Here is a 13,690-nt window from a genome sequence, read left to right as displayed (position 1 = left end):
GGGTGTCACCAGCAAACCCTGGAGACTCCCCCGCTCCAAACAAACAGATGAGCCCTGGGTGCTGTGACGCTTGCAGAGATGGGGAGGCAGGTAGGTGGTGCCTGTTAGAAACTATCCCCACCACTTGAGTATTAGCTCAAGGAGACTGAACTCGGGGGCAGGTGGGGGGCGGGCAAATGCTGATTGTTGTTCCAGGGGTGTCCAGATGTGACAGTAGCCTGTCAGAAAGTGGGGCAGAATTTGGGGTTCCTGGAATTGCCTCTGGGCATTGAAAGTCATCTCTCTCTGTTGTCCCTGTCTAATTCTGCCACAGGTCTCATCTAAAATCCTGATTTTCATGTGGAGGCAACGTAACCAAGCCCAGTAAGATAGACTGTCTCCCAGTACTCTGGGGGTGCTAAACTGCTACCTTTCTAGGGACTTTCTTTTTTTTTTTAGGAACAGGTGTGAATGTGTATGGAAGAGGGGGAGGGGAATGTTACCACCCCCTTTCACAGCAGGGTGACTCTGAAGCACAGAGGGTTGACCTGCCCAAGGTCACAGGACAAGCCCATTTAAAATGGGCTCTCTCCATGCCAGCTTCTAGCTCCTGGAGGCCTGTCTGCCCAGTGGGATGGTCTTTCCCCATGGCTGGGAAGCATTGCTCAATTGAATCTGGGACTTCTAAACTGAAACCTGACTCCTGACTAAAGCAGTGTTGGAAGGGACTCCCCCATAGGGCAGTATGGCTCAACCAAGGTGCCTGGCCAGGACACAGTCCTCCTGCTGGCTCCTCCTGGCATGCCTTCCGGCAGAGTGCTCCCTCTTCACTGCTCCCCTCCCCCATACCACTGCAAAGTGCTCCTGGCACTAGCGCAGGGGGCCTTCTGAGACATGGCACCCTGTGTGTTTCTATGTGAATCAGAGACAGCCAGGGAGAGGCGGGGGCTCCCAACCCTTAGGGAAGAGATGCTCATCTCAGACTCCAGCAAAAGGGAGGTGCTGCCTGCAAAGGCCGGGAAAAGAGCAGCGCAGCTAACATGTATTTTCTCCTTTTTCCATTGTGTTTGCCAACTAGAAAGTTCAGATCCACTGGGTGGGGCGGGTCGGGCCTAAGAGGGACTTGAGTCAGGGTCTTGGAGTGGGGTGGACCAGGGCCAGCCTAGTTGTTGGCTTCAGACATGGAGGCCACATGGTTGAGGCCAGTGAGCCCAGGGAGGCTGGCCAGGCCGGCTGCCCAGGGGTCGGGGAGCGGGAAGTAGGGCCGCGTGGCGGCCACGTTCTCGGCCAGTGCCAGGGCCAGGAGGCCGCCTGCGTTCCTCTCGGCCTCGAGCTGCGCACGTCCGAACAGCTTCATCTGCGTCTCCTCGAACTGCCGCTCCAGCTCCTGCAGGCTCAGGGTGCCCTTGGGTGCCGTTAGGAAGTGCTTGGCAGGGCTGGGGCCCGGGAGGCACACCGCCGTGCCGCCCAGGTGGCCCCCCACGTCACCCAGCGTGGGTGGCATCACGAAGGCCGCCTTGTCGGGCGTGGGGCCACCCGGCCCGAAGAGCAGGCTGGCGGCCCTCCAGGCGGCGGGCTTGCGGCCGCGCCGGGGCCGTGCCATGCGACAGCTCTGTCGCTTGATATGGCGGTGTAGGTGGTCGGAGCGCGTGAAACTCTTGTAGCAGAACTCGCACTGGTAGGGCCGCACGCCCGTGTGGATGCGCATGTGGTTCTTGAGGTCGTAGTTGTGCACGAACTTGGCGTTGCAGTGAATGCACAGATAGGGCCGCTCCCCCGTGTGCTTCCGCATGTGGATCTTCAACTTGTCCTGCCTGCAATACAGAAGCCAGGATTTAGTCCCTGAGTGGGATGCAGGCGCCCACTTGTCACACTGTTTCCTACTTCAGAACAGGCTTCGTGTATCCGTGGTGTCAACCCAGGAGCGGGATTCGTCTTAAGACCGACCTTCGACTTCTGCCCAAACATCTGCCTCACCTCTGGATTAAAGCAGGACAAAGAAATGTTCTGAAAGACATCCCACTACTCCCTTTTCACACAGGTTCTGAGTGAGAAGCTCCCACTTTATTGCTAGGGGCCCGTTTCACAACCTGGAAGACAGTCGTGCGGGAGAGATGCGTCAGCATTCTGGTCTCAGCCCTGCAAGGGTAAAGGACTTTCTGAAGCAGGATGCCCTCTGATCTCTGTCTCTAGGCTCATCCTAAGCCGCTAGTCCTCGGCACTCTTCTGGAGACTCCAGAAGCCTGGCACACCTTGCTGAAAGCTCCTCTGGTGTGGTGGTTTCTTACCTAAGCCCTGGGCTCTGCCTTTGCAGAGGTTTCAGGGCTTATGAAAGAGCCAGGTGCAGAAAGAATGCAGCCTAATCTGGCGGGGAGCTCTGGGGTTAGAAGTATTATTCAGACGCAAGGCATGGGGTGGGGTGGGGCTCCAGCTGCAGGCCCGCCATCCACTTGCTGGGTGACCTTAGGCAAAGCTAGGTAAACTCTCCAGGCAAAGCTGAAGCTAGGGCCAGACATGACGCCCATTGTCTAGGGTTGCTTAGAGACTCCGGGTGTGCTTGAGGGGGAGGGAGTTCAAGGCCCTCCTGATGGTCCGGAAAGGGAAACCGATCTTCTGGTTTTGTTGTCTAAGGACTGAGCACCCGGAACACCAGGTGCATTTCGGCCTGGCTGGGGGATGGGGTGGGGGAGGGGGCATGTCCTCCCGGAATTATTCTACAGCTCTCCCCAAGTGGCTAGGGGCCAGGAGCACTGTGTGCTGTCTCCACCACCTCTTGCAGGTGGGGCTTGGGTGTGGCCTCTGCTGTAATTCCAGGCTGGGCTTTGAGGTCAGAGCAGATGTGGAGTCCAAAGCGTCCTCCCTAAAGTGTCCAGATTTAAACTACCCGCAATATAACCCTGGACAGCAGGGTGTCTTCTGGCCACTAGAGGTCGCATGAGATCTCATTTAGAAAACAGTTCTCCGGGGTGGGTGCAAGAAGGAAAAAGTCCTTGTGGGCACTGCCAGGTAGAGGGGTGTGTGTGTGTGTGTGTGTGTGTGTGTGTGTGTGTGTGTGTGTGTGTGTATATGTGTGTGTATGTGTATGTGTGTGTGTACGCTATGTGTGCACAGCCAGCCCTCCCTTCTGTGCTCCCTGGGGCTGGGAGCCTGGGAGGTGGGGAGCGGGACTAGCAGGGGAGGCAGAGGAAAAAGGGGTGTGGTGCTCAGAGTTTCTTCACATCAGACTTTCCTCCCTTCTACAACCTCCGGCAACCCTGACACGCAGCACAGTTACCTGCTGTGACTTCCCAGCCACCAGCAGCACATGCCCAGTGCATCTGCAACCCAGGCGGCTGAGTGTTCAGCATGAAGGGGGCACAGGGCACACCTGGCTAGTGGATCTCTCCCGAGCAAGCATGAGAGCCATTATCAAGACCTGAGACACTCTTTTTCAAGGCAGGTCACCTGAGGGACAAAGATGGAGTGACCACAGAAGGCAAGGCCTAGTATGTCCAAGGTCCTGGGTTCAATTCTCAGCACTAAGGGAAAAAAGGACAAATCTAAACCCGAGTCCCAAACCAGACAAGAGTCAGCTGCTCTTCTGGTTGGTGGTCTATTTGCAGACCTGTTTGCATGTCTCCCACTGTGGGGGACCTAGACTGTCATCATCATGTCGGTGGCCCTGCGAGGCCCTCCATTCGCTGGCAAGGGAGGACATCTGTTTAGTGGTGGCATGGATGTGCTGTTTCCCGTCAAGGACTTCCGTCCATGGGTGCACCCAGAACTGTCTCACGATGCCAGGAGCTGTGGGACACAGGAGGCAGAAAGCTCATGTGCAAGGATACAGAAGTCCTGGTGTGTGAGGGAAGGGACACACGATAAGGGACAGCCTCCATGCCAATCATCAACATGACTGTGTGCTCACAGTGGGCCATCTATCCCCCCTGGTCTCTCTGGAACCCACGAAAGACCAATCCCTTCAGGTACTGAGGGCACAGACAAGCAGGAAAGGCTCCCAGCTCCCTCCTCTCTGCTGTGAATGGAATCTGGAAGCTGGAATCAGGCTTAGGGAGCACCTGCTTTATGTCCTTAAGTGACACCTTGGGAACCATGGGCTGGAGATGGCAGGAGACTGGGTGAGGGCACACAGCTGGGCAGAGGCAGAGCCTGGTCCAACCCTAGGCTTCCTGATGACCTTTGACTGCTGGAGGCTCTTTTCAAAGTGCTACGACCTACTGCAAGCTGAGGAGCTGGTGGTGGTCATTCCTTTGTTGACTGACCAGTGACATGGAATGCTGACTTAACAACTCCTCAGTCTCTGTGAACACAATTTTTTGTTACATTGTGTGTGTGTGTGTGTGTGTGTCTTTGTGTGTGTATGCACATGTATGCACACAAATGTGTACACGCCTGGGTGATCATTTCTGTGCTAAGGTATGCATGTGGAGGCCAGATCCAGTTCTCTCCTTTTATCATATAGGTTCTGAGGATCAAACTCAATTCTTCAGGCTTGCCTTTGGTGTGCCATTTTGTCACCAAGAGCTTCCCAGTCTAACTCCGATGAGGGCCGCCCTCTCTGGCTCTCCTCTCCTTTCCTGTTACCTTGTTCCATTGCCCTGCATTGGAGACCCAGCCCAGAGCACCATCGCCTTCCAGCCCAAAGGGAGGCTCACAGTAAGGAAGACTGCTGGGGCCTTATGAGCTTGTCCTAGTAAAAGTCAAGGTTGTGGGTCAGGGCCTGGGCCCCAGCCTCTGGGAGATGCCCAGTCAGTCTGAAGTCTCTTGCCACTCTCCACCCAGACTTCTTGTGGCTTGATTGTGTGACGAGACTCTCCCTGTCACCAATGATGATGACATTTTGTGAACTTATCAGGTCCTCAGAGCTGTTGAGAGGGTTTCACTAAAAAGAAAGCAGAGAAATCCCAGGCCAGGCCTTGCTGATGCCTGGGAGAAGGGCATCAGCCTTCAGCTGACCCAGTAGTCTAACAGAGTTGGGACTACTGGTGAGAGATTCTGCAGAAACCGGCGGTACCATAGTTCTTGGGGAGCCAGTGCTACCTAATCTTTGCCTGGATGGCTTGTCCCTTGTCCTCCATGGGATCTCTTGTCTCCGTCTCCTGCTGGCTGCCATGTTAAGGCATTTGAATGAGGAGCTATGGGTAGCCTGAGGGACTCAAGAGGAACACAGGATAGTCCTACTCTCTAGGAGTTCCTGGCCAAGGGCTGGGATAGGCATAGGCAGGACCTCATGGCCTATGACCAAGAGCTGAGAAGGGAAAGCTTGAGACCTTCTTGGAGCCCAGGGCCTCGTAGTAACGATTGCCATTGGGGAAAAAAAAATTGTTCAGAGGTTAGCTGCAGGGTGAGGTCAGGTGACAGCCACCAAGTCAGCAGAACCTCTCCTTATCATCCCCCTGTTTCAGGGCTCATCTGAGGTGTCCCCTCTCCAGACTCCGCAATTCTTCCCTTTAGCCTCCAGACTCTGGTAACCAAGGGTGGGACAATGAGTGAGACTATCTAAAACTGAGCGATCACGAGGACTAGGTCATAGCAGGGTGTGAGAAGTCCCTCCTCTTGGAGACCCACAGAATGAAGGCAGCAGGTAGGACTTGGGGTGGCAGGGGTTTTGCTTGGAGAACTCTGCCCTGGGCAATGCTATAGGACTCAAAAGAAATGATGTTCCCATGAAGTGTAGGCATTCTAGAAAGTGGCATCTAGACAACAGACCCTATTATGATGGAGAAGGGCAGGCCCTTCTTACATCCATGGGACGGCTGAGGTGAGCCAGAAAACCTAAGTTCTGCCCAGCACTGAGGAGAGAGAAAAGGTCCCATGGACTCAGGAGCTTAGCTGTGGGGAGGAAGGCCTGCCTGAGCTCAGAACCTCTCAGCCTGTTTGGCTTTCAGTACAAAGGAATGGCTTAGCTTGCAAGGAACTCTGGGAATTCCAGTCTGGAGGCAACCATGCTGCAGAAGAGCCTCCACATGGGGAGAGGGGAAGGTGTAATGAATGATGGCCAGGGAACTCAGGCCCATGGAAGGGCTGTAAGGGAACTGGCTGCAGAGAAGGTCGCAGGAAAACCTCAACCTGGCAGGTCGAGGCTGGAGCTCTAGATGGATGGTTTTTGGCTGGGCAGGAAAGGATTCTTTCAGGGTAGCCCTGGGGAGGGCAGCAAGGAAAGGGCTAGTGGTTCTGAAGAATGTGATGGGGGAGTGATCAGCACGACAGTCTCAGTCCACGGTGAGAAAAAGTCCCTGATGGGAGTCTGGATTCCAGCAACATCTCCTCTGCAGTTCCTGCCCTTGACCTTGGAGAGCAGCCCCCAAAGCCTGTCTGATCTTGTTCAGAAGGGTCAGGGGAGTGGGAACCAAGAGAGGGGAGGTGAGATGGGGGCTGGAATGTAGTTGCTACAGACAGGCCCAGATCCCAGATGGCTGTCATCTCGCAAAGGACGGGGAGTGACTGTGGGGCGGGCAGGGTTGGAGCTTGATAACCAGAAACTCTCTAGGGCTGAGCTGACCTGGAGGGGTAGGGGGACTGCATACACAGAGGCCACACAAAGTGGCCTTCAGGAATTTGTTGGGAGGGAACATTCTGGAATTTCATTCTTCTATACAAAACAGCATTGTTGCCCGAACCCAGGAATCTCCCCTGGAGATTGCTCTAGTGTCCAGAGGGCTGTAAGTCTGTTTTCAGGGACCGAACAAGTTTAACATTTTGCCTAGGAAAGGCAGGGCCTGTAGACTGGCCCAGACCTGCAGACCACTGAGAAGGCTGTCTTGTGAGAAATCAGAGGGAGGGCCGGGGAGGAAGGAAGAAGGGGACTTGGGCTCCTAGTAGCTCAGTGTGGGTACCCTGCGTCCCCTGAAGTCCCCTGAAGGGAGGGTTGCTGTTCCTTTGGCCATTCTGCCCAGGGCCGGGCACAGGAGGTTAGGGCAGAAGAACATGACTGGGCTGGGATCCAACTGTCTTCCCCATTTGGTCTGTGTCTTTGACATCTTCCCCTGGGGGCTGGACTCGCAGGCAGGCGCAAAGACCCTGCTGAAGCTGGGTGAATCACACTTGAACTTAGCTTCACATGAACTCTGGCTCATTCCTCTGCTGTTCCACGCTTTAGCTAAGCCTTGCCCAGGTGTTTTAGGCTGGCTGGCTCTGTGGAGCCAAATGAATTCAGGAGCAGAGGGGAGTAGGGACAGTGTAACTCAACAGGATTTCAGTGTGCTGGGACATATCAGGGTCAGCCAGGCGGAGATGAATCTGGGAATTTGGATTCCAGCTGCCCTGTGAGATAACGGGAATACAGTGCCCTGACATCAGCATTTCAGGGCTGCTGTAGCCATCTGCTAAGAGGAAGGGCATACAACCAGGGTGAGATTCTCCCTCCAAGCCCCCTGGAAGAACCCAGGACAGATTCTGTTTGTGGTTTCCACGCCAGAAGTGGCTTGGAAACCCTCGTTGTTGTCTTTCAAAGTGGTCACCAGATGGCCTGCTGAGCCATTTCAGCAATGCCAAGGTCACCTGAATACGTTCTCAAGTCCTTCCTCCGCTATGTCAAATAGAGTGTCCTGCCGCCCATGACAGAAGCCCTTGTCACTTTAAAGGGTTCATCTTGCTTTCTCCTGGAAAAGCCACTAGGTTGACATGGGCATGACTCAAAAATCCACTCCATCTACAAAGGCCAAAACCTTATGCTTACTATGAAAACTCAAAGGAATAAAATTCCAAGAAACGCTATTAGAATAAATGGGTCTGTTAAGGCAAGTTCTTTGAAGTCCACAGCGACAGAGGGAAAGGACCTCGTTCAATAAGCCACGGCTATAAGACAGGTACCAGTAGGCTTTGCCCACATCAGACACACCAAAACGATGTGAAGGCCACTCATCAGAATTCTTCCGCTGTGGAACCTAGCTGAGGAGATCTGCCTTACACCAGGGACACTGATGTAGTCACAGGCCAGATTTTAAAAAAAAAAAAAAAAGCAGCTTTTGAAACCTAGCAGAGGATAGTTGTAACCCCATATCCCCCCACCTATTGGTTTGACTACAAAAGTCATGGCCCAAAATGGTACATAGCACACATTTGCTGAATGGAATGATGCTTCAGGGTTACGAGGTGATGATTTCAGATCTCAAGTTATCCTTCTGGCAATGCGGAGAAATAAGGAGGAGAATGTGATAAGAGGCCCATCCTGTCAGGAGCCTGGAAAGGGTCTATGGGGGCTCCTGCAGTGTCCTATTCATAGACTTTATTGTTGTGGGAGGTCTGGGATTCCAGGCCCATCTTTGTGATTGTCCAGCTGCACGTAGGAGCAGCCAGCTAGCCATGAGCAGTGTCTGGGAAACACTGCCCACCCCCCCAGCACACAGAAACTGCTTAACTACATTTGCTGCTCATCCTATGGAGCGCAGGGAGGGCCTCCCTTCCACGGGACCTGCCTGGCTCCTCAGTTCTCCCCAGCACAGCCCTGCTCGGACCTGTTTTTATGTCTCAGGCTTCACCCTAACACTGTATTTGAGAAAACAGTTTAGTTCCTAAGAGGGGGTTGAAATCATTGCATCAGGTGATGCTTAGCATCACTCCAAGCAGTGAGCTCAGTGTGTGCTCTCCCTCCATCCCCGGACCTCCACATTCCTCTCTAGTCTCGCCCCCCCCGCCCCGCCCCCGTGGCCTCTGGCCCCGCCCCCTGCTGCCTGCCAGCTTTCTCGGCAGCCTCGCACCTGGTAAAGCGGACCTCGCAGATGCTGCACATGTACGGCTTCTCCCCGGTGTGGGTCCTCATGTGCCGAGGCAGCTTCCCAGCCCCCATGATGACCTTGTGGCAGATGGGGCACTGCTGGGAGGCCTTGGGCTTCAGCTTGCGCTCCTCCACCAGCGGCCAGGGTGGGAAGAGGCTCCCCAGGTGGGTGGCACTCAGGAAGTTGAGATAGGCACCATAGTCATTCTCTGCCTTGATGGGGCCCAGTGGCCCACCAGGCAGGTCGGGAAACATGTCCTTGAAGAAGTCACTAGGGAAGGGAGGGGGTGGTGGTGGGGCTAGTTCCTCCTTCTCCTCCTCCTTGATTTTGCGGTTCTTGATGACTAGATCCAGTGGCCCACTGTCCATGGGCTGCTCAGGCAGCTGGGCAAAGGCACCAAAGTCCCCTGGCCAGAGGTGTGGGAAGAATTCTGGGGCAAATGGAGATAAGGAGGGTTTTCTGTCAGGCATGTTGGCTTTGGGGTACAAGTTCTCCCTCAGCAGAGATTCAATGGAGAAGTCCCGAATCACTCCCAGATGGCCAGGGCTGCCTGGCTGGAAGGAGTCGGGGAAGTCCCTGGGTGTGTCTGAGTAGGCCTTCTCTGTGAGATGGTCCGTCTCGGAGGGGCTTTGGGGGCAGTTGATGTCCTGGGGGTCAGGCAAGTTTTCCTGGTCAGCAAAGTCCTCTGTGTCATCCTCCTCCTCTTCCTCCTCTTCTTCCTCTTCTTCATCCTCCTCCTCATCGTCATCTTCATCATCGTCATCCTCCTCCTTGTCATCCTCCTCACCACCGTTGCCGCCAGGCTCCATGATCTCCAGGCACACATTCACGATGCACTGGATCTCCAGCATCCTGGCAGCGTTGAGGATGTGCTTGACGTTGGAGGCGGTGATGGTGAGTGTGGAGGTGTAGGCAAACTCCAGGATGGCGGCCAGAGCCTCAGGCTGGACAAAGTCAATCTCATAGACATAGGGCTGGCTGGCCAGGCTTCCGGCTGTGAAGAGTTTCTTGAAATACTTGCTGCAGGCAGCCAGCACCGAGCGGTGCGTTCTGTACTCCTGCTCCTGAACCACCAGCAGCACATCGCACAGCAGCCCTGCATGCCGCTGCTCATTGAGGCTGCACAGCACCTCGCTGCTGTGGTTGGGGAAAGGGATGCCAATAAGCTCATCAATGTCATTGGCCATGTTCTCAGCCAGAGCCCTGCAGGGACACACAGAAAGGGAGACCACTTAGCACAGCAGGTTGAGGACCAAGCCTTACCTGTAGGTCGCAACCCAGCTCAGGCTGGGGTTTCTGCACCTTAAGACTCTTGGAGTTAGCGTCTTACCAGGCGGTGTGCATCAGTTGCTTAGGAAATGCCACAGTGACCTCCGCGGGCTTGATTCACAGAATTCTGCTTTGTTAATATGGACACGGGGAATGCTGGGATGATGGGCATCATGAAACACAGGGGTGAAAACCTCTGCATCCTGCTCTCACATGGGAACTGCTTAGTGCTTCTGCTGGGAGAGGCTCACAAGTCCCCAGGTGGTGAAGCATTCTCATATTTTACATACGCTACCAGGAAGCCTCAGCTCAACTTTGTGGCCCATTTTCAGTGAGTGAACAGGGGCATGGTGGCATATGGTTTGTCTCCCGAGCTTGCTTCTGGCTTCACTGTGCCCGACAGAGTTTCTTTCATGTGCAGTTCAGCAATTCTTTCCCTAGCATCCCATATATGTATATGTAAGCTGTTTCTCTTGGAAGCAGGTATTTAAAGTTAACACAGATGCAGGCGCTCTGTCGATGACTTTCTCATGTCTGGTTGGTTAAGCTCACAGCTCTTTAAAGCCTGCAAGAGACAGTGGCTGAGGCTTCTTGACAATATGGATGGTCCCTTACTTACGATGATCTGCTATAGGACTTTTGACTTTATGGTGGTGTAAAGGACACTTTACAGCCATTCTGTTTATCCCTCTTTCTGTACGGCAATTCAACAAGCTATAAGAAAGTTGGTATTTTTATTATAAAGTTGATTTGTGTCAATGACTTGGCTTAGCTTGTAGGCTAATGTAGGTGCTCTGAGAATGTCCAAGGCAGGCTTTGGCAGAAGGTCAAGCATATTAAATATAACTTTAAATGTATTATTATTATTATTGTGTTTGTATGCATAGATGTACATGCCATGGAGTTTATGTGGCGGTCAGAGGATAATTATGTTGTCTCCCTTTCTACTTTTATGTGGTTCCAGGGATCAAACTCAAGTCTCCAGGCTAAAATGAAAAATAGCGACAACTCCAAAACCGGATAAGGCTGGGGCCGGGGAATGGATTGCTCACAAATTGCTGGGGAAGGCAGAACGGTCCATCCTCTCTGCAAAGCACTGCGAGCATTTTTAAAGCGCTAGCTACCCAACGACCACCCGATCCGGCAGTGGCACATTTACCCCAGAGAAGTGAAAACTGAGAGTGTCTGGTAATCACCCTGAACTGGAGCCCACACAGATACCCCTCATTAGGTGGGTGGCTGAACATACTATAGAGCATCAGTTCCTTGGAGCCCCACTCAGCAATGAAAAGGAACGCTCTGATACCCCGATACACTCAGCAGCTTGGATGGGTCTCCAGGGAGTCATAATGAGTGAACAGAGCCAATCCCCAAACACAGGCTTCCTATACAGCACCCTTGAAACTGGCGCTTCACAGAAGCGGAGGATGGGTGAGGGGAGTTCTGGTGTGGAAGGGGAGGGAGTAGGGCTGTGAAGGAGCACTGGGTGGGTGGGGTGGACCTTGTGTGCTGGAAGTGTTCTGTTTCCTGTCCATAGCAGCATCAGTATATTGGATGTAATACCATGGAAGTGTACCACGAAGGAAAGCCATATAAAGGGTACTGTAGTATCTCTTACAAACATATGTAAAACTATCTCAAAAGAGAAATTTAATTTAAAAAAAGCAAGTGATAGAAAACAATCTAGGATAGTCTACATGGCTGAATACCAGGTAACAGCCTTTTGACCACGTGGAGGTATGACCTGTGCATGAGCAAGGGGAACTGAGGACACCTGTCCCCGAGTCCCAGCTCCCTGCTTCAGACACACAGGACCGGGAGAACACTGGCTGGACAAGGCAGGACCATTTTTCCTCTGAGTGTCATCGTGACTTCTGTGTCACCCATGAGGAGTACTGAGCACGCAGAGACAATCACACAGACAAGAGGTGCTAAGATCGGCAGCCGCAGCGTGGCTTTCCTGGGTCTGTTTTAACCACTCAGCAAAGGTAACCAAGCATGGACAGTGTCTCTGCTGTCACATTCAGAGACCTGAGGGATATTTGAAATGGAGGAAATCCCCGGACGTGGCAGGGGTGAGTGGTGCTGCCTTCTAGGGAGGGTGGGCAGGCTGGAACAGCTTCAGGAACATGGGCCCTTCCGAACCTCTGCCTTTCTCAGAGTCTAGGGAAGGGGCTTCTCACTGATTCCTGGAAAGACCCCTGCTAGCTCTCCAGGCCGCCTGCCAGGTGTTTCCAGTGGCTCCTTCCAGGTAGTTTCAGCAAAGCTCTGCCAGGGAAAGAGGAACAGAGGGAAGGACTCGGAGATGAGGCTTCACCAGGCTTTCAAAGCCCCTCCCCCCATTTTTTTAAACAGAGTCCTCTGTAACCCACACTGGCTTTGAATTCTCCAGCTTCCACCTCCCATGTACTGGGATCTCAGGCATGTTCTATTATGCCCAGTTTTAGGGGGCGCTGGGGGTTGAATTCAGGGCTGCATGCATGCTAGGCAAACAATCAATTGGACCACAGCTGGTTCGCCTTCTGGACACAGCTGTGGAAGGACAGGTTGCCACCACACACACTCCCCTCCACTGTGCTCCAAAGAGCCCCCTGCATCTCCAGTCTCCAGGCATGGCTCCCACTTTTGTCCCCCAAGCATCTGCTCACGATCTGCTCCTGGCAGAACACAGAACATCATAAACGTCCGAGGTACAGCCGTGCACTCCAGTGTCCCAGGCATGTGACCCCCATCTCCATCCCTCAAATCAGGCACGGGGCCTCTCTAGTTTTTGATCTTCAGCATCTTGCTGATCCTGTCATTTAGTTTAGCTGTCTCTGTACTGTCCCTTGTTTAAGCATGTCAGCGCATCTCCGCTACACCAGAGCAGGCAGAGGCATTACATGCTCACCACGCTGTTGGCACGTATGTCTGTAGTAAGAATCTGTGGTAAGGGCTGTCCTTATCAGTGCTGGAATTACTGCTGTGGAGGTTTTTCATGGTACCGTAGTATGTCAAGAGGATTTGGGCAGGTTTGGCTGACATTGACCTCTCACGGAGGTCATGAAAGATATTGCTGTTTCAGCTCTGCTCTCTTGGGTCACTCTAGGAAGGAGGCCATGTTGGAAGGATGCTCAAACAACACCGCAAAAAGGGCTATGTGGCAAGGGACGGAGGCTTCCTGGGAGCAACCGGTGCCACCTGACAGCTGTGTGAGTGAGCCGACTTGAGAGGGGTCCTTCCAGTCCCCTGTCAGACCTTCTACGATGGCAGCCCAGGTGACAATTTGACTGCACACAGCCTCATGAGAGACAGAACCAGAGCCACTGCTGAAGCTATGACCCACAGCAGATGCAAAACGATCAACGTTCACTCCCACCGTGGCCGCTCCATTTCAGAGCTGTTTGTTACACGGAAGTAGATAACTGATCGAGGACCACTGTTTGTTCTATTATAGGTCTGGGACTTTTATTCTGATGCCTTCTGGTAGATGACAATTGTATGTGTCAGTGTCAAGAAGTCTGCACAAGAGTGAATTTAGTGAGGAACTGACATGCTCTAATTCCCACAAAGCCACCCTTGGAGTAATTGGGTCCCGAGCCTCAGAAGGATGGGCGGCCTTTCCTCTAAGTGAAAGCCAAGGTTGATGGAAAGCTGGAGAACGAGCACTCACAGAGAGCCCCAGTTCCTTGTTTCCTAAGGACTTAGCTATTGAACTTGTTAATGCTTGGGAATGCTTCTCAGGTTCA

The 13,690-nt window shown here is 53.3% G+C and overlaps 1 protein-coding gene across 3 annotated transcripts in view; it reads right to left on the bottom strand.

Annotated features, from left to right (window-relative positions):
- Nucleotides 1-421: 421 nt before the first annotated feature.
- Nucleotides 422-13,690, bottom strand: part of Zbtb7c (zinc finger and BTB domain containing 7C) — a 335,995-nt gene continuing 322,726 nt past the window's right edge. For all 3 annotated transcript variants that reach the window (XM_052742570.1, XM_052742571.1, XM_052742572.1), the window contains 2 exons: nt 8,676-9,896; nt 422-1,793 (listed from right to left, as the gene is read on the bottom strand). In XM_052742570.1, the coding sequence (XP_052598530.1) occupies nt 1,142-1,793; nt 8,676-9,880 (1,857 nt within the window). In that variant the 5' untranslated portion in view covers nt 9,881-9,896 and the 3' untranslated portion in view covers nt 422-1,141. The remainder of the gene's footprint in view (nt 1,794-8,675; nt 9,897-13,690) is intronic.

This window comes from Peromyscus californicus, unplaced genomic scaffold (genome assembly GCF_007827085.1).
Source record: "Peromyscus californicus insignis strain IS unplaced genomic scaffold, ASM782708v3 Scaffold_17__1_contigs__length_78620276, whole genome shotgun sequence".
NCBI classification, from domain to species: Eukaryota; Metazoa; Chordata; class Mammalia; order Rodentia; family Cricetidae; genus Peromyscus; species Peromyscus californicus.
The sequence above is the reverse complement of the archived record's forward strand: the minus strand, read 5'-3'. Positions and strand labels throughout refer to the sequence as shown.